The sequence below is a fragment of the Pseudophryne corroboree genome, chromosome 6, assembly GCF_028390025.1.
Source record: "Pseudophryne corroboree isolate aPseCor3 chromosome 6, aPseCor3.hap2, whole genome shotgun sequence".
Lineage (NCBI taxonomy): Eukaryota > Metazoa > Chordata > Amphibia > Anura > Myobatrachidae > Pseudophryne > Pseudophryne corroboree.
Genome location: NC_086449.1, coordinates 455,936,553 through 455,961,394, shown reverse-complemented (window position 1 = coordinate 455,961,394; position 24,842 = coordinate 455,936,553). Strand labels below are relative to the sequence as shown.

Below are 24,842 nucleotides of genomic sequence, written 5' to 3'. Positions count from 1 at the left end.
TTTCGCTGTCACCTCCCTCCTAGCCTTAATCAGAGTAGGGATGACTTCCTCCGGAATACCTTTCCCCGCTAGGATTTTGTGTTCAACCGCCATGCCGTCAAACGTAACCGCGGTAAGTCTTGGAACACGCAGGGCCCCTGCTGCAATAGGTCTTCCCTGAGAGGAAGAGGCCACGGATCTTCTGTGAGCATTTCCTGAAGATCTGAATACCAGGCCCTTCGAGGCCAATCCGGAACAATGAGTATTGTCTGCACTCTTTTTCGTCTTATGATTCTCAGTATTTTTGAGATGAGCGGAAGAGGAGGGAACACATAGACCGACTGAAACACCCATGGTGTCACCAGGGCATCCACCGCTACTGCCTGAGGGTCCCTTGACCTGGCACAATACCTCCGAAGCTTCTTGTTGAGGCGTGACGCCATCATGTCTATTTGTGGAAGTCCCCACTGACTTGATATCTCTGCAAAAACTTCTTGATGAAGTCCCCACTCTCCTGGATGGAGATCGTGTCTGCTGAGGAAGTCTGCTTCCCAGTTGTCCACTCCCGGAATGAAGACTGCTGACAGAGCGCTTGCGTGATTTTCCGCCCAGCGAAGAATCCTGGTGGCTTCCGCCGTTGCCACTCTGCTCCTTGTCCCGCCTTGGCGGTTTACATGAGCCACAGCTGTGACGTCTGATTGAATCAGAACCGGTAGGTCACGAAGAAGATTCTCCGCTTGTCGTAGGCCGTTGTATATGGCCCTCAATTCCAGTACGTTGATGTGTAGACAAGCCTCCTGGATTGACCATAGTCCCTGAAAATTTCTTCCTTGTGTGATTGCTCCCCATCCTCGGAGGCTCGCGTCCGTGGTCACCAGAACCCAGTCTTGAAAGCCGAACCTGCGACCTTCGAGAAGGTGAGCACTCTGCAGCACCACAGGAGAGACACCCTGGCCCTGGGGGACAGGCTTATTTTCTGATGTATCTGTAGATGGGACCCCAACCACTTGTCCAGAAGGTCCCACTGAAACGTCCTCGCATGAAACCTGCCGAAGGGGATTGCCTCGTAGGTCGCCACCATTTTTCCCAGTACTCGAGTACATTGATGTACTGACACTTTTTTCGGTTTTAACAGGTCTCTGACCATGTTCTGGAGTTCCTGGGCTTTTTCCGTCGGGAGAAAAACCCTCTTTTGTTCCGTGTCCAGAATCATGCCTAAGAAAGATAGCCGAGTCGTTGGAATCAACTGTGACTTTGGTAGATTTAGAATCCAGCCATGTTGCTGCAGCACTCTCCGGGAGAGTGACACGCTTTTCTGCAATTGATCTCTCGATCTCACTTTTATCAGGAGATCGTCCAAGTACGGGATAATTGTGACTCCCTGCCTGAGCAGGAGCACAATCATTTCCGCCATTACCTTGGTGAAAATCCTCGAGGCCGTGGAAAGCCCAAATGGCAACGTCTGAAACTGGTAATGACAGTCCTGTACAGCGAATCTCAGGTATGCCTGATGAGGGGGATATATGGGGACATGAATGTATGCATCCTTTATGTCTAGTGTCACCATAAAATCCCCCCCCTCTAGGCTGGAGATAACTGCCCGGAGCGATTCCATCTTGAATTTGAACTTTTTCAAGTACAGGTTTAGGGATTTTAGATTTAGCATGGGTCTGACCGAGCCATCCGGTTTCGGGACCACAAACAGGGTTGAATAGTACCCCTTCCCCTGTTGAACTAGGGGCACCTTGACAATCACTTGTTGTTGACAAAGTTTTAGCTGCAATTCAAAAACTATCTCCCTTTCTGGGGGGAAGCTGGTAAAGCCGATTTGAAAAATCGGTGAGGAGGCACGTCTTCGAATTCCAGCTTGTAGCCTTGGGATACAATCTCCATCGCCCAAGGATCCACGTCTGACTGAACCAGACCTGGCTGAAGAGTCGAAGACGTGCCCCACCGGAGCGGACTCCCTCAGTGGAGCCCCAGCGTCATGCTGTGGATTTACTAGAAGCCGGGGAAGACTTCTGCTCCTGGGAACTAGCCGTAGCAGGCATTCTTTTCCCTCTACCCTCTGGCGAGGAAGGAAGAGCCCTGACCTCTTCTGGACTTATGCGACCAAAAGGACTGCATCTGATATTTCTGTGTTTTCTTTTGCTGTGGGGGAACATAAGGTAAAAAGGTAGATTTACCCGCGGTAGCTGTGGAAGCCAGGTCCGCGAGACCTTCCCCAAATAAAACCTCACCCTTGTAAGGCAAAACTTCCATATGTCTCTTTGTGTCGGCATCACCCGTCCATTGACGGGTCCACAGGGCCCGCCTAGCAGAAATCGCCATGGCGTTGGCTCTTGAACCTAACAGCCCAACGTCTCTGGAAGCGTCTCTCATATATAAGACTGCGTCTTTAAAATGACCTAAGGTCAATAAAATGCTATCCCTATATAGGGTATCAATGTTAGACGACAAGGTATCTGCTCACGCTGCTACAGCGCTACAAACCAAAGCCGACGCTATTGCCGGTCTGAGCAAGGCACCCGTATGTGCATAAATTGATTTTAAGGTAGTGTCCTGTCTGCGATCAGCAGGATCCTTGAGGGCTGCCGTATCTGGAGACGGTAGCGCCACCTTTTTGGACAAGCGCGTTAAAGCCTTGTCCACCTTCGGCGAGGATTCCCACCGTAACCTGTCCTGTGCAGGTAAAGGATATGCCATAAGAATTCTCTTGGGAATCTGCAGTTTCTTGTCTGGAGTTTCCCAAGCCTTTTCAAATAACGCGTTCAGCTCATGAGATGGGGAAAGATTACCTCAGGTTTCTTTTCCTTAAACATGCATACCCTCGTGTCAGGGACAGAGGGGTCATCTGTGATATGTAACACATCTTTTATTGCCATAATCATATATAATGAATACTTTTGGCCACCCTTGGGTGTAACCTCGCATCATCGTAGTCGACACTGGAGTCAGAATCCGTGTCGGTATCAGTGCCTGCTACTTGGGACAGGGGACGTTTCTGAGACCCTGGAGGGCCCTGTGATACAGCCAAAGCCATGGCTTGACTCCCTGACTTTTCTCTGGACTCTGCTTTGTCCATTCTCTTATGTAATAAAGACACATTTGCATTTAAAACATTCCACATATCCAGCCAATCGGGTGTCGGCGTCACCGACGGAGACACCACAATCATCTGCTCCACCTCCTCCTTAGATTAGCCTTCCGCTTCAGACATCTAAGGAGGCAATAAGGCCCTTTGGAGAGACATATGCCAGCACACACCCAGCGCCACCGGATACTGGAATAAAATCCCAGTCAGTACAGCGCTTTTATAAATAGACTCACTGCGCCAAATATGTGCCCCTCCCCCCTCTTTTTTGCCCTCTGTATGTGTTAAGCAGGGGAGAGTCCGGGGAGCCAGCTTCTCTGCAGCGTGCTGTGGAGAAAATGGCGCTGGTTAGTGCTGAGGGATCAAGCTCCGCCCCCTCCCGGGCGGGCTTCGATCCCGCTCAAATCTTTATACTGACGGGGGGTTTTGCCATATACTGCCTCCGCAGTATATATCTCTGCCAGTGTCCCTAAAAGGTTAATAATTGCTGCCCTGGGCGCCCCCCCTGCGCCCTGCACCCATACAGTGCCGCCAGTGTGTGTGTGTTGGGAGCAATGGCGCGCAGCGTTACCTCATAGAAGATCCGAAGTCTTCTGCCGCCTTTGAAGTCTTCTTTCTTCTCATACTCGCCCGGCTTCTATCTTCCGGCTCTGTGAGGACGGCGGCGGCGTGGCTCCGGGACGAACGGCGAGGGTGAGACCTGCGTTCCGACCCTCTGGAGCTAATGGTGTCCAGTAGCCTAAGAAGCAGAGCCTATCATTCAAGTAGGTCTGCTTCTCTCCCCTCAGTCCCACGATGCAGGGAGCCTGTTGCCAGCAGTGCTCCCTGAAAATAAAAAACCCAACAAAAGTCTTTTACAGAGAAACTCAGTAGAGCTCACCTGCAGTGCACCCAGTCTCCTCTGGGCACAGGATCTGAGGTCTGGAGGAGGGGCATAGAGGGAGGAGCCAGTGCACACCCATCTAAAGTCTTTAGAGTGCCCATGTCTCCTGTGGAGCCCGTCTATACCCCATGGTCCTTACGGAGTCCCCAGCATCCTCTAGGACGTAAGAGATTTTATATATATATATATATATATATATATATATATATATATATATATATATATATATATATAAAATTATTCATTCATTATACTGTGTGTGTGTATATATATATATATGAATTGACACAGTTAAGGTTTTGTGGGTCTTTTGCATTCATTTTAATGTAATATATGCACATTTGTGTGTATGTATATGTATATATATATGTGTGTATAAAGGTGCGAGAGCACCGAAACCTGCTGTCAGGGTAATGAATATGGAGGAATGTCTCCGATGCTGTTATGGATGCAAAACCACATGCACGTTGTGTATGCTGCTATAGTGCAACCTGAGCATTTGTTATGCACTTTATGGAGTAAAACATTTAGGGGTATATTCAATTGGTGTCGAAAAGACGGCAGTTTTCGACTTTTTCAGGTCAGAAGGGATTCTGACCTATTCAGTCCCCGGCTTTTTTTTTTTATCCTACAAGTCTGGGAATTCGACTTTCGGAAAGCGCGCGGAGCGATGGAATAGCTGCCCATCCGTGTGCTTCTGTCGGAAACGGGTCCAAATCAGCTAAAAAAAAGGTTTTGGCCCCATTTCCGACCATCTCAATCTGACTTTAAAAAAAGTCGGCTTGAGATGAGGGTGCTGAGGGAGAGCAGCGGGAAGGCGGCTATAGCAGCGTAGCCGTAGGATGGGACACTGCCGCCAGACCTCATGGCAGCGTCCTCTCGGCTCCAGCGAGCGAGGTCTTGCTTTCTGGAGCCTGGTGGACGCTGCGGTGAGGTCTGGCAGCGGTGCCCTATCCTCCGGCTAAGCTGCTGTAGCCGCTGCTCTCCCCCGTCTCCCCGCTGCTCACTCCTGTCTCCCCGCTGCTTTCCCTCAGCACCCTCATCTCAATCTGACTTTTTTAAAAGTCTGAATGGATCAGGTTTGAAATGAATATACCCCTTAAACTTTATGGAATTGGATGTGTGGATCCTTATTGTCCCCTGCTGGCTTCACTGCTGCTGAAGATAATTATGAATATACAATGTTAATGATCAAGTACTCAGTATATTGGATGGAGGTAGTGTGTGATTTCCCCTTCTGTTGCTGTTCCAACTTTGATGTAATGTCCTTAAAACAAGTCAAAATGAGGCTCGGTAGTGTGTGTGGCCTCCACGTGCCTGTATGACCTCCCTACAACGCCTGGGCATGCTCCTGATGAGGTGGCGGATGTTCTCCTGAGGGATCTCCTCCCAGACCTGGACTAAAGCATCCGCCAACTCCTGGACAGTCTGTGGTGCAACGTGGTGTTGGTGGATGGAGCGAGACATGATGTCCCAGATGTGTTCAATTGGATTCAAGTCTTGGGAACGGGCGGGCCAGTCCATAGCATCAATGCCTTCGTCTTTCAGTAACTGCTGACACACTCCAGCCACATGAGGTCTAGCATTGTCTTGCATTAGGAGGAACCCAGGGCCAACCGCACCAGCATATGGTCTCACAAGGGGTCTGAGGATCTCATCTCGGTACCTAATGGCAGTCAGGCTACCTCTGGCGAGCACATGGAGGGCTGTGCGGCCCCCCAAAGAAATGCCACCCCACACCATTACTGACCCATTGCCAAACCGGTCATGCTGGAGGATGTTGCAGGCAGAAGAACCTTCTCCTTGGCATCTCCAGACTCTGTCACGTCTGTCACATGTGCTCAGTGAGAACCTGCTTTCATCTGTGAAGAGCACAGCGCGCCAGTGGCGAATTTGCCAATCTTGGTGTTCTCTGGCAAATGCCAAACGTCCTGCACGGTGTTGGGCTGTAAGCACAACCCCCACCTGTGGATGTCGGGCCCTCATACCACCCTCATGGAGTCTGTTTCTGATCGTTTGAGTAGACACATGCTTATTTGTGGCTTGCTGGAGGTCATTTTGCAGGGCTCTGGCAGTGCTCCTCCTTGCACAAAGGCGGAGGTAGCGGTTCTGCTGCTGGGTTGTTGCCCTCCTACTGCCTCTTCCACGTCTCTTGATGTACTGGCCTGTCTTCTGGTAGCGCCTCCATGCTCTGGACACTACGCTGACAGACACAGCAAACCTTCTTGCCACAGCTCGCATTGATGTGCCATCCTGGATGAGCTGCACTACCTGAGCCACTTGTGTGGGTTGTAGGGAGGTCATACAGGCACGTGGAGGCCACACACACTACTGAGCCTCATTTTGACCTGTTTTAAGGACATTACATTAAACATTAAAGTTGGATCAGCCTGTAGTGTGTGTTTCCACTTTAATTTTGAGTTAACCCTCCATGGGTTAATAAATTTGATTTCCATTGATAATTTTTGTGTGCTATTGTTGTCGGCACATTCAATTATGTAAAGAACAAAGTATTTAATAAGAATATTTCATTCATTCAGATCTAGGATTTCATTTTAGTGTTCCCTTTATTTTTTTGAGGTGTATGTGTGTATATATATATGTGTGTGTGTGTATGTGTGTGTATGTATATATTTGTGTGTATATATATATATATATATATATATATATATATATATATATATATATATATATATTATAATATAATATAATATAATGTAATATAATATTTCTGACGTCCTAGTGGATGCTGGGAACTCCGTAAGGACCATGGGGAATAGCGGCTCCGCAGGAGACTGGGCACAACTAAAGAAAGTTTTAGGACTACCTGGTGTGCACTGGCTCCTCCCTCTATGACCCTCCTCCAGACCTCAGTTAGAATCTTGTGCCCGGCTGAGCTGGATGCACACTAGGGGCTCTCCTGAGCTCCTAGAAAAAGAAAGTTTATTTTAGGTTTTTTATTTTCAGTGAGATCTGCTGGCAACAGACTCACTGCTACGAGGGACTAAGGGGAGAAGAAGCGAACCTACCTGCTTGCAGCTAGCTTGGGCTTCTTAGGCTACTGGACACCATTAGCTCCAGAGGGATCGAACACAGGGCCCGACCTCGATCGTCCGGTCCCGGAGCCGCGCCGCCGTCCCCCTTACAGAGCCAGAAGCAAGAAGACGGTCCTGGAAATCGGCGGCAGAAGACTCCGGTCTTCATTAAGGTAGCGCACAGCACTGCAGCTGTGCGCCATTGCTCCCTGTGCACACCACATACTCCGGTCACTGATGGGTGCAGGGCGCTGGGGGGGGGGGGGGGGCCCTGGGCAGCAATTAGAGTACCTTTAAAAGTGGCAAATCACACATAATATAGCCTAATAAGCTATATATGTGTAAAATACCCCTGCCACATTATGATTATAAGAGCGGGAGAAGTCAGCCGAAAAAGGGGCGGGGCTATCTCCCTCAGCACACTGGCGCCATTTTCTCTTCACAGTGCAGCTGGAAGACAGCTCCCCAGGCTCTCCCCTGTAGTTTTCAGGCTCAAAGGGTTAAAAAGAGAGGGGGGGGGGCACTAAATTTAGGCGCAAATCTGTGTATTATAGCAGCTATAAGGGAAAAATCACTGTGGGTAGTGTGAATCCCTGCATTATATAGCGCTCTGGTGTGTTCTGGCATACTCTCTCTCTGTCTCCCCAAAGGACTTTGTGGGGTCCTGTCCTCAGTCAGAGCATTCCCGGTGTGTGTGCGGTGTGTCGGTACGGCTGTGTCGACATGGTTGATGAGGAGGCTTATGTGGAGGCGGAGCAGATGCCGATAAATGTGATGTCGCCCCCTGTGGGGCCGACACCAGAGTGGATGGATAGGTGGAAGGTATTAACCGACAGTGTCAACTCCTTACATAAAAGGCTGGATGACGTAACAGCTGTGGGACAGTCGGCTTCTCAGCCCGCGCCTGCCCAGGCGTCTCAAAGGCCATCAGGGGCTCAAAAACGCCCGCTACCTCAGATGGCAGACACAGACGTCGACACGGAGTCTGACTCCAATGTCGACGAGGTTGAGACATATACACAATCCACTAGGAACATCCGTTGCATGATCTCGGCAATGAAAAATGTGTTACACAATTCTGACATTAACCCAGGTACCACAAAAAAGGGGTTTTATGTTTGGGGAGAAAAAGCAGGCAGTGTTTTGTTCCCCCATCAGATGAGTGAATGAAGTGTGTGAAGAAGCGTGGGTTCCCCCGATAAGAAACTGGTAATTTCTAAAAAGTTACTGATGGCGTACCCTTTACCGCCAGAGGATAGGTCACGTTGGGAGATATCCCCTAGGGTGGATAAGGCGCTCACACGTTTGTCAAAAAAGGTGGCACTGCCGTCTTAGGATTCGGCCACTTTGAAGGAGCCTGCTGATAAAAAGCAGGAGGCTATCCTGAAGTCTGTATATACACACTCAGGTACTATACTGAGACCTGCAATTGCCTCAGCATGGATAGTGCTGCTGCAGCGTGGTCTATTACCCTGTCAGGACAGGGATACTATTTTGCTAACCATAGAGCATATTAAAGACGTCGTCTTATATATGAGGGATGCACAGAGGGATATTTGCCGGCTGGCATCCAGAATTAATGCAATGTACATTCTGCCAGGAGGGTATTAGGGACCCGGCAGTGGACAGACGATGCTGACTTTAGAAGGCACATGAAGATTCTGCCTTATAAGGGTGAGGAATTGTTTGGGGATGGTCTCATGGACCTCGTATCCACAGCAACAGCTGGGAAGGAAAAAAAATTTACCTCAAGTTTCCTCACAGCCTAAGAAAGCACTGTATTATAAGGTACAGTCCTTTCGGCTTCAGAAAAGCAAGCGGGTCAAAGTCGCTTCCTTTCTGCACAGAGACAAGGGAAGAGGGAAAAAAGCTGCACCAGACAGCCAGTTCCCAGGATCAAAAATCTTCCCCCGCTTCCTCGGAGTCCACCGCATGACGCTGGGGCTCCACAGGTGGAGCCAGGTGCGGTGGGGGCGCGTCTCGGGAACTTCAGCGACCAGTGGGCTCGCTCACAGGTGGATCCCTGGGTTCTGCCAGTAGTATCACAGGGATACAAGCTGGAGTTCGAGGCGACTCCCCCTCGCCGTTACCTCAAATCAGCCTTGCCTGCTGCCCTCGAGGGGAGGTAGTACTGGCGGCAATTCACAAGCTGTACTTCCAGCAGGTGATAATCAAGGTACCCCTCCTTCAACAAGGCCGGGGTTACTATTCCACAATGTTTATGGTACCGAAACCAGACGGTTCGGTGAGACCCATTCTAAAATTGAAAACCTTGAACACTTATATACGAAGGTTCTAGTTCAAAATGGAATCGCTCACGGCGGTTATTGCAAGCCTGGACGAAGGGGATTACATGGTATCACTGGACATCAAGGATGCTTACCTGCATGTCCCCATTTACCCTCCTCACCAGGAGTACCTCAAAATTGTGGTACAGGACTGTCATTACCAATTCCAGACGTTGCCGTTGGTCTGTCCCCGGCACCGAGGGTATTTACCAAGGTAATGGCCGAAATGATGATACTCCTTCGAAAAAAGGGAGTTATAATTATCCCGTACTTGGACGATCTCCTTATAAAGGCGAGGTCCAGGGAGCAGTACTATCTCGGGAAGTGCTACAACAGCACGGCTGGATTCTGAATAGTCCAAAGTCGCAGCTGGTTCCTACGATGCGTCTACTGTTCCTGGGTATGGTTCTGGACACAGAACAGGAAAAAGGGTTTCTCCCGGAGGAGAAGGCCAAGGAGTTGTCATCTCTAGTCAGAGACCTCCTAATACAAATACAGGTGTCGGTGCATCAATGCACGCGAGTCCTGGGAAAGATGGTAGCTTCTTACGAAGAAATTCCATTCGGCAGGTTCCATGCAAGGATCTTCCAGTGGGATCTGTTGGACAAGTGGTCTGTGTCGCATCTTCAGATGCATCGGCTGATAACCCTGTCTCCAAGGGCCAGGGTGTCGCTGTTGTGGTGGCTGCAGAGTGCTCATCTTCTAGAGGGCCGCAGATTCGGCATACAGGACTGGGTCCTGGTGACCACGGATGCCAGCCTTCGAGGCTGGGGGGCAGTCACACAGGCAAGAAACTTCCAAGGACTATGGTCAAGTCAGGAGACTTCCCTACACATAAATATTCTGGGACTAAGGGCCATTCACAATGCCCTAAGTCAGGCTAGACCCCTGCTTCAACACCAGCCGGTGCTGATCCAGTCAGACAACATCACGGCGGTCGCCCATGTAAACCAGCAGGGCGGCACAAGAAGCAGGATGGCGATGGCAGAAGCCACAAGGATTTTCCGATGGGCGGAAAATCATGTGTTAGCACTGTCAGCAGTGTTCATTCCCGGAGTGGACAACTGGGAAGCAGACTTTCTCAGCAGGCACGACCTCCACCCGGGAGAGTGGGGACTTCATCCAGAAGTCCTCAAAATGATTGTACACCATTGGGAAAGGCCACAGGTGGACATGATGGCGTCCCGTTTCAACAAAAAGCTAAAAAGATATTGCACCAGGTCAAGGGACCCTCAGGCGATAGCTGTGGACGCTCTGGTAACACCGTGGGTGTACCAGTCGGTGTATGTGTTCCCTCTGCCTCTCATGCCCAAGGTACTGAGAATAATGAGAAGGAGAGGAGTAAGAACTATACTCGTGGTTCCGGATTGGCCAAGAAGAGATTGGTACCCAGAACTTCAAGAAATGATCTCAGAGGACCCATGGCCTCTGCCGCTCAGACAGGACCTGCTGCAGCAGGGGCCCTGCCTGTTCCAAGACTTACCACGGCTGTGTTTGACGGCATGGCGGTTGAACACCGGATCCTAAAGGAAAAAGGCATTCCGGAGGAAGTCATTCCTACGCTGATTAAGGCTAGGAAATATGTGATCGCAAAATATTATCACCGCATATGGCGAAAATATGTTGCTTGGTGTGAGGCCAGGAAGGCCCCAATGGAGGAATTTCAACTGGGTCGATTTCTGCACTTCCTGAGGTCAGGAGTGACTATGGGCCTAAAATTGGGTTCCATTAAGGTCCAGATTTCGTCTCTGTACAATTTCTTCCAAAAAGAACTGGCTTCACTGCCTGAAGTTCAGACTTTTGTTAAGGGAGTGCGGCATATTCAGCCCCCGTTTGTGCCTCTAGTGGCACCGTGGGATCTCACCGTGGTGTTGGATTTACTGAAGTCGCATTGGGTTGAGCCACTTAAATCCGTAGAGCTAAAATACCTCACGTGGAAAGTGGTCATGCTGTTGGCCTTGGCGTCGGCCAGGCGTGTATCAGAATTGGCGGTTTTGTCATGCAAAAGCCCTTATCTGATTTTCATATGGATAGGGCGGAATTGAGGACTCGTTCCCAATTCCTTCCTAAGGTGGTATCAGCTTTTCATGTGAACCAACCTATTGTGGTGCCTGCGGCTACGTGGGACTTGGAGGACTCCAAGTTACTGGACGTAGTCAGGGCCCTGAAAATATAGGTTTCCAGGACGGCTGGAGTCAGGAAAACTGACTCGCTATTTATCCTGTATGCACCCAACAAGCTGGGTGCTCTTGCTTCTAAGCAGACTATTGCTCGCTGGATCTGTAGCACGATTCAACTTGCACATTCTGCGGCTGGACTGCCGCACCCTAAATCTGTAAAAGCCCATTCCACGAGGAAAGTGGGCTCTTCTTGGGCGGCTGCCCGAGGGGTCTCGGCTTTACAACTTTGCCGAGCTGTTACTTGGTCGGGTTCAAACATTTTTGCAAGAGTCTACAAGTTTGATACCCTGGCTGAGGAGGACCTTGAGTTTGCTCATTCGGTGCTGCAGAGTCATCCGCACTCTCCCGCCCGTTTTGGGAGCTTTGGTATAATCCCCATGGTCCTTACGGAGTTCCCAGCATCCACTAGGACGTCAGAGAAAATAAGATTTTACTCACCGGTAAATCTATTTCTCGTAGTCCGTAGTGGATGCTGGGCGCCCATCCCAAGTGCGGATTGTCTGCAATACTTGTATATAGTTATTGCCTAACTAAAGGGTTATTGTTATGAGCCATCTGTTAGTGAGGCTCAGTTATATTTCATACTGTTAACTGGGTATAATATCACGAGTTATACGGTGTGATTGGTGTGGCTGGTATGAGTCTTACCCGGGATTCCAAATCCTTTCCTTATTGTGTCAGCTCTTCCGGGCACAGTATCCTAACTGAGGTCTGGAGGAGGGTCATAGAGGGACGAGCCAGTGCACACCAGGTAGTCCTAAAGCTTTCTTTAGTTGTGCCCAGTCTCCTGCGGAGCCGCTATTCCCCATGGTCCTTACGGAGTTCCCAGCATCCACTACGGACTACGAGAAATAGATTTACCGGTGAGTAAAATCTTATTTTATTTATTTGTTTATCACGTATTATGTGTGTGTATTAAATTAACATAATTGAATATGTAGGTTGTATGGGTGTTTGCTTTCCTTGGAAAATGATTGTGGTATGTACTGAATTGTTAGACCAATTATGGAATTTAGGTAGCAGATGCATTTTAGAAAGTGGTGATATTTAGGTACTTTTCCTAGGACGGATAAGAACCTGTAGAATGTTTTGCTGTTATGCTTTCAGGGAATGTCTGCTTGACATGCTGGTAAGAGCAGTACAAACCTATCTTTATTACGATTATGAGGTTTTGTTTTTGTGTTTTTTTTTACTTTTTTTTCGGTGTCTTCCGCAGTACATTATGTCCTTCATGGTTCCTTTACAGTATGTTGAATGACACTGTTGTACAGATGTTTACAATAATAGTTAGTGTTGTCTTGTTTGCAACATTTGACATGTTTGGAGTTATAACTGTTAAAATGTTTCAAAAATGTGTATTTTTTTTTTTTGGGCCTTTCTAGCCTCAAGGTGTACATTGTTCTCCATCTGATCCACACCTGCGATTACAAAATAATGTGGATTTCCCTTGCACCCTTAAACCAGAAGAAGGAGCTATGTTTTGGAGGACCTGGGCACAGATTAAAAATGCAGAAATGCTGAAAGAAGCTGAAAACAAGTCATCATGGTTTGGAAGTATGGATTACATAAAATACTTAAAAAAAATATTTGCTTAAAGTGACCCTTAATTAGATTTTTAAATGCAACATTTTTCGTTGTTGCAATAACCATTGTGTTAGTGCTGCACAAAAACAAACGCCTCATCCCTAATACAGCTGTCGAATTTTTTTTTTTTTCCCAGAGGTAATAATGCCTACAGTATATTGACAAAGTGTAATGTATAATCATCTAGTTTAAAAAAGAAAAAAGAAAAAGTGGACTAAATAATAAACCACACATCTTTTGCATACATTTGTCCTCACTATAAAGTGTTTTTCTAAAGTGTTTCACCTGAACAGATATGCACCTTTTTAAGGTTCACATGTACTCTATTATAGTGTGTGGTATTACAATTTAAATTGCATACAAATGCAGTGGAAGTCCTATGAACAATCTACTGAAATAAAAAAAACAAATGAAGTGGACACATTGGTGCTCTTATGCTTCTAACAAGTAGCCTATAACACAGAATTCCACCACAAATCTATGCAGATAAAACACAAGGTTCGTGTTATCCATGTAACACAACCTTAGCATTTATCACATATTAAAATAGAATCTTTGACCAATGGCAGCATTTCTATTTTTATTTACAGGAAGAAAACCATTAGTTTTTAAAGAAGATGTTCTCTCAGTGCCAATAGCCGAATTGAATTATGGTTTATGTTTAATTACCAAAGAAGCTAAAAAACATGATGGTACCCCATATGATGCAGACATGATGTTTTATTTGCTCCTTTGCATACAGAAGGTAAGCTTGTTTGGTTCCAGAGAATACAATAGCCAATAGTATTACCCACCATTATTTGATCTTTATTACCCAATCTACTGTATTTTATTTTGCCTTTAAGTAAATGTGGGTAATATCCTATGCCTACTATCTTAACACAGGAAGCTCCACTTTTACGTGTTGCCACATTCTCTAAATCAAATTATAAGCTCTTTTTATGTAAAAATGTTACCATTATGAACTATATGTAGGGCTACTCCACACCAAATCAACAAAGGTTGAGACTGACCGTTTCAGATTGTGATGAAATTTGTTATAATAAATGTTGCCGTGGGTGTAAAGAAAACCCCCAAATCTTAGGATGATATGTTGGACAAGGACTCATTTTAAACCTCTTTTCTGCTGTGGGCCCCACAAGGATTAACATCAGGGTTGTAGAGTAGGATCTTGATCAGAGGCACCAACAGGCTCAAAGCTTTGACCTTCTTCCCAAGATGCATAGCGCCGCCTCCTATATCACCCCGCCTCCGTGCACAGGAGCTCAGTTTTGTAGTTGGTGCCATGCAGTAAGCAGGCACATAACAGGGGGGCTGCTCCAGCAGCCCTGAGAGAAGCTTTTAAAGAATATTGAAGACTTCAAGGGCTGCAGCAGAGACACTGACTGCAGCTCCATCACCTCCCCCAGCGGCGCTGTACACTCCCGCGCCGTGGTTGCCGGGTACCTACAGCCGAGTCTCCGGTTTTCTTCCAAGTTAGTCACACACACGACCGCTGCTCTCCCGGATCGCGTGGCCGCACTCTGGGAGGAGGTAAGGGGTCCCCTCGATGGGATCCGCTGTAAATCGCGATTCCGTGCTGCCGATGGGAGGCGGACCGCACGCGCTGGCGTGGGCACTGTGTTAGTACAGGGACCCCACTAGACCACCAGGACATGGGCACGGGTCGGTTTTCTCTCATAAAACCGTTTTATTAAGCCCCCAGTACCCGGTGGTGAAGTCCAGCAGGGGGATAAGGCTTTGACCTGTAGCCCCTCCATCAGCCCCAGGGCGCCATTTAGAGTAAATATTCCCGCCGTAGAGCTGCATATCTCTCTCTCTCACTCCCTGTCAGTGTTTGGGCACCATTATAGCTAGCAGAGCTGATCCTGGGATTGTTTGGGCAGATCCTCCTGTAAAGCCGCCTGCCTGTCAGCGCTGTGCATTTTACAGGACACTTAAGTATTCTACATGTCTGCTGACAGTGTTAGTTAAGAAAAAGTGCATTTAGTCAGGGATATTTAGTACAAGTACCCTGTGATGTACATCCAGTCTTTACTGTGCATTGTTATATCTATTAAGTATAGCTATACATAGTACTACTCTATATTGCTAGTCCAGTGCAGTTTTATTGCATGTCATAATTTCTGCATTGTACAAACTGTGACTCTGTGTGTGTGCATATAGCTGCTGTGTGACCTCCATTTTGTGTATCTCACTCAGATTGCTATCCCTATATTCTATAACCTGAGGGGGGCTAAGTGTGTCAGGTTTATCATAATATAGGCAGTTCACAGGATATACTCAGTGTGTATTTCTCTTACGTCCTAGAGGATGCTGGGGACTCCGTAAGGACCATGGGGTATAGACGGGCTCCGCAGGAGACATGGGCACTCTAAAGACTTTAGAATGGGTGTGCACTGGCTCCTCCCTCTATGCCCCTCCTCCAGGCCTCGGTTAGATCCTGTGCCCAGAGGAGACTGGGTGCACTGCAGGGGAGCTCTCCTGAGTTTCTCTGAAAAATACTTTTTGTTAGGTTTTTTATTTTCAGGGAGCACTGCTGGCAACAGGCTCCCTGCATCGTGGGACTGAGGGGAGAGAAGCAGACCTACTTAAATGATAGGCTCTGCTTCTTAGGCTACTGGACACCATTAGCTCCAGAGGGTCGGAACGCAGGTCTCACCCTCGCCGTTCGTCCCGGAGCCACGCCGCCGTCCTCCTCACAGAGCCGCGGAAGATAGTAGCCGGGTGAGTATTAAGAAGAAAAGAAGACTTGAAAGGCGGCAGAAGACTTCAGATCTTCACCGCTGTATGTGTATGTGTGGGAGCAATGGCGCGCAGCGTTACCGCTGCGCGCCATTGCTCCCACACATACACATACAGCGGGCACTGTAAGGGGGCAGGGCGCAGGGGGTCGCCCTGGGCAGCAATATAAACCTCAAGGGACACTGGCAGATGGATTAGATACTGCAGAGGCGGAATATTGAAAACCGCCCGCCAGTATAAATAATTTGAGCGGGACCGAAGCCCGCCGGTGATTGTGCGGGGCTTGATCCTCCAGCACTAACCAGCGCCATTTTCTCCACAGCACACTGCAGAGAAGCTGGTTCCCCGGACTCTCCCCTGCTGAACACTGTTACAGAGGGCAAAGAAGAGGGAGGGGGGCACATTTAATTGGCGCAGTGTGTGTGTGTATATATGTATGTATTAGAGATGAGCGGGTTCGGTTTCTCTGAATCCGAACCCGCCAGAACTTCATGTTTTTTTTCACGGGTCCGAGCGACTCGGATCTTCCCGCCTTGCTCGGTTAACCCGAGCGCGCCCGAACGTCATCATGACGCTGTCGGATTCTCGCGAGGCTCGGATTCTATCGCGAGACTCGGATTCTATATAAGGAGCCGCGCGTCGCCGCCATTTTCACACGTGCATTGAGATTGATAGGGAGAGGACGTGGCTGGCGTCCTCTCCATTTAGATTATAAGAGACTGAGAGAGATTTACTGGAGCTGACTAGGAGGAGTACTGTTACTGTAGAAGTGTAGAGACTGAGTGGAGAGAGTTTACTAGTGAGGACAGTGCAGTTTACTTTATAATCCGTTCTCTGCCTGAAAAAAGCGATACACAGCACACAGTGACTCAGTCACATACCATATCTGTGTGCACTGCTCAGGCTCAGGCCAGTGTGCTGCATCATCTATTATCTATATATAATATTATATATATATCTGTCTGACTGCTCAGCTCACACAGCTTATAATTGTGGGGGAGACTGGGGAGCACTACTGCAGTGCCAGTTATAGGTTATAGCAGGAGCCAGGAGTACATATTATATTAAAATTAAACAGTGCACACTTTTGCTGCAGGAGTGCCACTGCCAGTGTGACTGACCAGTGACCTGACCACACTGACCACCAGTATAGTTAGTAGTATACTTATATTGTGATTGCCTGAAAAAGTTAAACACTCGTCGTGTGACTTCACTTGTGTGTTTTTTTTTTATTCTATAAAAATAAAACTCATTCTGCTGACAGTGTCCAGCAGGTCCGTCATTATATAATATATAATATATACCTGTCCGGCTGCAGTAGTGATATATATATATTTTTTATATCATTTATCATCCAGTCGCAGCAGACACAGTACGGTAGTTCACGGCTGTGGCTACCTCTGTGTCTCTGCACTCGGCAGGCAGTCCGTCCATAATTGTAATACCACCTAACCGTGGATTTTTTTCATTCTTCTTTATACATACATAGTTACATAGACATCTTCTCTTTATCAACCAGTCTATATTAGCTGCAGACACAGTACAGTACGGTAGTTCACGGCTGTGGCTACCTCTGTGTCTGCACTCGGCAGGCAGTCCGTCCATAATTGTATACCACCTAACCGTGGTTTTTTTTCATTCTTCTTTATACATACATAGTTACATAGACATCTTCTCTTTATCAACCAGTCTATATTAGCTGCAGACACAGTACAGTACGGTAGTTCACGGCTGTGGCTACCTCTGTGTCTGCACTCGGCAGGCAGTCCGTCCATAATTGTATACCACCTAACCGTGGATTTTTTTCAGTCTTCTTTATACATACATAGTTACATAGACATCTTCTCTTTATCAACCAGTCTATATTAGCTGCAGACACAGTACAGTACGGTAGTTCACGGCTGTGGCTACCTCTGTGTCTGCAGTCGGCAGGCAGTCCATAATTGTATACTAGTATCCATCTCCATTGTTTACCTGAGGTGCCTTTTAGTTGTGCCTATTAAAATATGGAGAACAAAAATGTTGAGGTTCCAAAATTAGGGAAAGATCAAGATCCACTTCCACCTCGTGCTGAAGCTGCTGCCACTAGTCATGGCCGAGACGATGAAATGCCAGCAACGTCGTCTGCCAAGGCCGATGCCCAATGTCATAGTACAGAGCATGTCAAATCCAAAACACCAAATATCAGAAAAAAAAGGACTCCAAAACCTAAAATAAAATTGTCGGAGGAGAAGCGTAAACTTGCCAATATGCCATTTACCACACGGAGTGGCAAGGAACGGCTGAGGCCCTGGCCTATGTTCATGGCTAGTGGTTCAGCTTCACATGAGGATGGAAGCACTCAGCCTCTCGCTAGAAAAATGAAAAGACTCAAGCTGGCAAAAGCAGCACAGCAAAGAACTGTGCATTCTTCGAAATCCCAAATCCACAAGGAGAGTCCAATTGTGTCGGTTGCGATGCCTGACCTTCCCAACACTGGACGTGAAGAGCATGCGCCTTCCACCATTTGCACGCCCCCTGCAAGTGCTGGAAGGAGCACCCGCAGTCCAGTTCCTGATAGTCAGATTGAAGATGTCAGTGTTGAAGTACACCAGGATGAGGAGGATATGGGTGTTGCTGGCGCTGGGGAGGAAATTGACCAGGAGGATTCTGATGGTGAGGTGGTTTGTTTAAGTCAGGCACCCGGGGAGACACCTGTTGTCCGTGGGAGGAATATGGCCGTTGACATGCCAGGTGAAAATACCAAAAAAATCAGCTCTTCGGTGTGGAGGTATTTCACCAGAAATGCGGACAACAGGTGTCAAGCCGTGTGTTCCCTTTGTCAAGCTGTAATAAGTAGGGGTAAGGACGTTAACCACCTCGGAACATCCTCCCTTATACGTCACCTGCAGCGCATTCATAATAAGTCAGTGACAAGTTCAAAAACTTTGGGTGACAGCGGAAGCAGTCCACTGACCAGTAAATCCCTTCCTCTTGTAACCAAGCTCACGCAAACCACCCCACCAACTCCCTCAGTGTCAATTTCCTCCTTCCCCAGGAATGCCAATAGTCCTGCAGGCCATGTCACTGGCAATTCTGACGAGTCCTCTCCTGCCTGGGATTCCTCCGATGCATCCTTGCGTGTAACGCCTACTGCTGCTGGCGCTGCTGTTGTTGCTGCTGGGAGTCGATGGTCATCCCAGAGGGGAAGTCGTAAGCCCACTTTTACTACTTCCACCAAGCAATTGACTGTCCAACAGTCCTTTGCGAGGAAGATGAAATATCACAGCAGTCATCCTGTTGCAAAGCGGATAACTGAGGCCTTGACAACTATGTTGGTGTTAGACGTGCGTCCGGTATCCGCCGTTAGTTCACAGGGAACTAGACAATTTCTTGAGGTAGTGTGCCCCCGTTACCAAATACCATCTAGGTTCCACTTCTCTAGGCAGGCGATACCGAGAATGTACACGGACGTCAGAAAAAGACTCACCAGTGTCCTAAAAAATGCAGTTGTACCCAATGTCCACTTAACCACGGACATGTGGACAAGTGGAGCAGGGCAGGGTCAGGACTATATGACTGTGACAGCCCACTGGGTAGATGTATGGACTCCCGCCGCAAGAACAGCAGCGGCGGCACCAGTAGCAGCATCTCGCAAACGCCAACTCTTTCCTAGGCAGGCTACGCTTTGTATCACCGGTTTCCAGAATACGCACACAGCTGAAAACCTCTTACGGCAACTGAGGAAGATCATCGCGGAATGGCTTACCCCAATTGGACTCTCCTGTGGATTTGTGGCATCGGACAACGCCAGCAATATTGTGTGTGCATTAAATATGGGCAAATTCCAGCACGTCCCATGTTTTGCACATACCTTGAATTTGGTGGTGCAGAATTTTTTTAAAAACGACAGGGGCGTGCAAGAGATGCTGTCGGTGGCCAGAAAAATTGCGGGACACTTTCGGCGTACAGGCACCACGTACAGAAGACTGGAGCACCACCAAAAACTACTGAACCTGCCCTGCCATCATCTGAAGCAAGAAGTGGTAACAAGGTGGAATTCAACCCTCTATATGCTTCAGAGGTTGGAGGAGCAGCAAAAGGCCATTCAAGCCTATACAATTGAGCACGATATAGTAGGTGGAATGCACCTGTCTCAAGTGCAGTGGAGAATGATTTCAACGTTGTGCAAGGTTCTGATGCCCTTTGAACTTGCCACACGTGAAGTCAGTTCAGACACTGCCAGCCTGAGTCAGGTCATTCCCCTCATCAGGCTTTTGCAGAAGAAGCTGGAGGCATTGAAGAAGGAGCTAAAAGGGAGCGATTCCGCTAGGCATGTGGGACTTGTGGATGCAGCCCTTAATTCGCTTAACAAGGATTCACGGGTGGTCAATCTGTTGAAATCAGAGCACTACATTTTGGCCACCGTGCTCGATCCTAGATTTAAAGCCTACCTTGGATCTCTCTTTCCGGCAGACACAAGTCTGCTGGGGTGCAAAGACCTGCTGGTGACAAAATTGTCAAGTCAAGCGGAACGCGACCTGTCAACATCTCCTCCTTCACATTCTCCCGCAACTGGGGGTGCGAGGAAAAGGCTCAGAATTCCGAGCCCACCCGCTGGCGGTGATGCAGGGCAGTCTGGAGCGACTGCTGATGCCGACATCTGGTCCGGACTGAAGGACCTGACAACGATTACGGACATGTCGTCTACTGTCACTGCATATGATTCTCTCAACATTGATAGAATGGTGGTGGATTATATTAGTGACCGCATCCAAGTAGGCACGTCACACAGTCCGTACTTATACTGGCAGGAAAAAGAGGCAATTTGGAGGCCCTTGCACAAACTGGCTTTATTCTACCTAAGTTGCCCTCCCACAAGTGTGTACTCCGAAAGAGTGTTTAGTGCCGCCGCTCACCTTGTCAGCAATCGGCGTACGAGGTTACATCCAGAAAATGTGGAGAAGATGATGTTCATTAAAATGAATTATAATCAATTCCTCCGCGGAGACATTGACCAGCAGCAATTGCCTCCACAAAGTACACAGGGAGCTGAGATGGTGGATTCCAGTGGGGACGAATTGATAATCTGTGAGGAGGGGGATGTACACGGTGATATATCGGAGGGTGAAGATGAGGTGGACATCTTGCCTCTGTAGAGCCAGTTTGTGCAAGGAGAGATTAATTGCTTATTTTTGGGGGGGGGTCCAAACCAACCCGTCATATCAGTCACAGTCGTGTGGCAGACCCTGTCACTGAAATGATGGGTTGGTTAAAGTGTGCATGTCCTGTTTTGTTTATACAACATAAGGGTGGGTGGGAGGGCCCAAGGACAATTCCATCTTGCACCTCTTTTTTCTTTTCTTTTTCTTTGCATCATGTGCTGATTGGGGAGGGTTTTTTGGAAGGGACATCCTGCGTGACACTGCAGTGCCACTCCTAGATGGGCCCGGTGTTTGTGTCGGCCACTAGGGTCGCTAATTTTACTCACACAGTCAGCTACCTCATTGCGCCTCTTTTTTTCTTTGCGTCATGTGCTGTTTGGGGAGGGTTTTTTGGAAGGGACATCCTGCGTGACACTGCAGTGCCACTCCTAGATGGGCCCGGTGTTTGTGTCGGCCACTAGGGTCGCTAATCTTACTCACACAGCTACCTCATTGCGCCTCTTTTTTTCTTTGCGTCATGTGCTATTTGGGGAGGGTTTTTTGGAAGGGCCATCCTGCGTGACACTGCAGTGCCACTCCTAGATGGGCCCGGTGTTTGTGTCGGCCACTAGGGTCGCTAATCTTACTCACACAGCTACCTCATTGCGCCTCTTTTTTTCTTTGCGTCATGTGCTGTTTGGGGAGGGTTTTTTGGAAGGGACATCCTGCGTGACACTGCAGTGCCACTCCTAGATGGGCCCGGTGTTTGTGTCGGCCACTAGGGTCGCTTATCTTACTCACACAGCGACCTCGGTGCAAATTTTAGGACTAAAAATAATATTGTGAGGTGTGAGGTATTCAGAATAGACTGAAAATGAGTGTAAATTATGGTTTTTGAGGTTAATAATACTTTGGGATCAAAATGACCCCCAAATTCTATGATTTAAGCTGTTTTTTAGTGTTTTTTGAAAAAAACACCCGAATCCAAAACACACCCGAATCCGACAAAAAAAATTCGGTGAGGTTTTGCCAAAACGCGTTCGAACCCAAAACACGGCCGCGGAACCGAACCCAAAACCAAAACACAAAACCCGAAAAATTTCAGGCGCTCATCTCTAGTATGTATATATGTATGTGTGTATGTATGTATGGGTATATATATGTATGGGTATATATATATATATGTGTGTGTGTGTGTGTGTGTGTGTGTGTGTGTGTATATATATATATATATATATATATATATATATATATATATATATATATATATATATATATATATATATATATATATATATATATATATGCGCTGTACTGACCGGGATTTTATTCCAGTGTCAGGTGGCGCTGGGTGTGTGCTGGCATACTCTGTCTCTCCAAAGGGCCTTATTGGGGGACTGTCTCCATATAGATATATCCCTGAGTGTGTGGGGGTGTCGGTACGTGTGTGTCGGCATGTCTGAAGCGGAAGGCTCATCTAAGGAGGAGGTGGAGCAGATGATTGTGGTGTCTCCGTCGGCAACGCCGACACCTGATTGGTTGGATATGTGGAATGTTTTAAATGCAAATGTGGCTTTATTACATAAGAGATTGGACAAAGCAGAGTCAAGGGATAAATCAGGGAGTCAATCCATGGCTTTGACTGTGTCACAGGGCCCTTCAGGGTCTCAGGAACGTCCCCTGTCCCAAGTAGCAGACACTGATACTGACACGGATTCTGACTCCAGTGTCGACTACGATGATGCGAGGTTACACCCAAGGGTGGCCAAAAGTATTAATTATATGATTATGGCAATAAAAGATGTTTTGCATATCACAGATGACCCCTCTGTCCATGACACGAGGGTATGCATGTTTAAGGAAAAGAAACCTGAGGTAACCTTTCCCCCATCTCATGAGCTGAACGCGTTATTTGAAAAAGCTTGGGAAACTCCAGACAAAAAACTGCAGATTCCCAAGAGGATTCTTATGGCGTATCCTTTCCCTGCACAGGACAGGGTACGGTGGGAATCATCGCCCAGGGTGGACAAGGCTTTAACGCGCTTTTAATTATGAGCTTTTAATGAGCTTTTAATTATGTCAGCTACAAAGGGCAACAAACCTGGGGCTGATCCCACATTGCGTGGTGTTGACGCTGCAGACACATTTGAGGATAATATAGCATCTGAGGGTTCAGGTCCTGGGGGTTCCTTACCCCCCAGAGGGACTGTAGCAACGGGGGTGCAAAATGACCTACCTTGGGCTACCTACTCCACGCTATTGAATACGCTGGTAACTAGACTAACGGCCCCTATGGGACCTCCTGTGCTGGTACAACCGCTTATGGCCCCCGCAGTTAACCCACCATGGGCAGATCAACTGTCCAATCAGTTACAGCAATTGAACCAATCATTGATTGCTCAAAAGTCTAACCCTCACCCACCTAAGACTAAGGGGTCCTCTAAGCAGGCAATTACTTCCTCACAATCCACCAACGTCCTAGACACCTCGTCTGATGAGGATGGCGTTTATACGAACCCCAGATTCTGATCCTGATTCTTCTGATGGGGAAGTTGTTTCGTAGGTGGATGTTCCTGACTTGTTAGAGGCTATCAGACTCATTCTTCAGGTTGATGATGAACCGGAGCCTGACACTGTCCCTAAGAAACCGGACAGGTTTAAACGTCAGACGGTGGTTAAACATGTTTTTACCTCGCTCTGAACATTTAGTTGACATACGTCGGGAGTCCTGGGAAATTCCAGGAAAGAAGTTCACGCCTCGCAAGAAGATGCTGGCTTGCTGCGGAGCTTAGTAAAAATTGGGAAACACTGCCGCCAGTGGATTCGCAAGTGGCGCGACTGGTAGTAGCCTCAGCTCTGCCTGTAACTACCGTTGTGTCCTTGAGGGAGCTGACGGACAAGCGTGTGGAGGGTTGTTTGAAGGCAATCTACACCCTAAACGGTGTGGTTCATAGGCCCACTATTGCAACGACATGGGCTGCAGAAGCTGTGGAAGCGTGGGCTCAGGAACTGGAGGCGGAGTTGCCTTCCAATGCTTGATTATGCTAGACAATGCCTGTCGTATATTGTTACAGCGTCTCATTACATTAAAGAGGCGGCTTCTGATGCCAGTATTCTGGCGGGCTAGGCTTCTACTACGTCCATTTTGGCTCACCGATTTCTCTGGTTACAGTCCTGGTCTGTGGACATGGACTCTAAGAAAACCCTGGACTCTAATGTCCCCTTCAAAGGAGACATTTTTTGGAGAAGACCTCAGCAAGATAGTGGCTGACTTAGCTTCTGCTAAAACAGCATGTCTTCCTAGTACTGCTCCTTCGGTGCCGAAGGCTAAGAGTACTTCCTTTCGCTCCTTTCGTCCTTCAGGGAAAGCAAAAGTCCAGGCGTAACCAAAACAGGTTCGCACTTCCAAACCCATTAAGCCCAAACCCAAACGACCTGGGCTGCCCGTCAGCCTGCTTCCAAAACTGACAAGCCTGCAGCATGACGGGGCGGGCCTACCTCTGGGGGATCCCAGAGTGGGGGGGCCTACTTTTAGGGTTTACCCAGGAATGGTTGAAGACCACTTCCGATGCTTGGGTACTGGAAGTTGTCACTCGAGGTTACGCCGTATCCTTCAAGAATCGTCCCCCTCATCGATTTTGCCTGACAGACGTCCCTTTGGATCAGGTGAAGGCAAAGACTCTTCATTCAGTGGTACAGTCCCTCCTGGACACAGGAGTGGTAGTACAGGTGCCTCTGGCTCAGAGAGGCAAGGGGTACTATTCACTGCTGTTCCTAGTCCCGAAACCGAATGGATCTTCCCGGCCCATTGTCAACCTCAAGTCCTTGAACAAATTTGTGAAGGTCTCCAAGTTTCGTATGGAAACTCTTTGCTCTGTTGTTCTGGCCTTGGTGCCTGGGGACTTTATGGTCTCACTGGACATACAGGATG

At 48.0% G+C, this 24,842-nt stretch overlaps 1 protein-coding gene across 2 annotated transcripts in view; it reads left to right on the top strand.

Annotated features, from left to right (window-relative positions):
* LOC134932586 (transcriptional regulator QRICH1-like) overlaps positions 1-24,842 on the top strand; it is a 146,602-nt gene that overhangs the window by 64,655 nt on the left and 57,105 nt on the right. For both annotated transcript variants that reach the window (XM_063927143.1, XM_063927144.1), the window contains exons 4-5: positions 12,842-13,013; positions 13,634-13,788. In XM_063927143.1, coding sequence (XP_063783213.1) covers positions 12,842-13,013; positions 13,634-13,788 — 327 coding nt within the window. The remainder of the gene's footprint in view (positions 1-12,841; positions 13,014-13,633; positions 13,789-24,842) is intronic.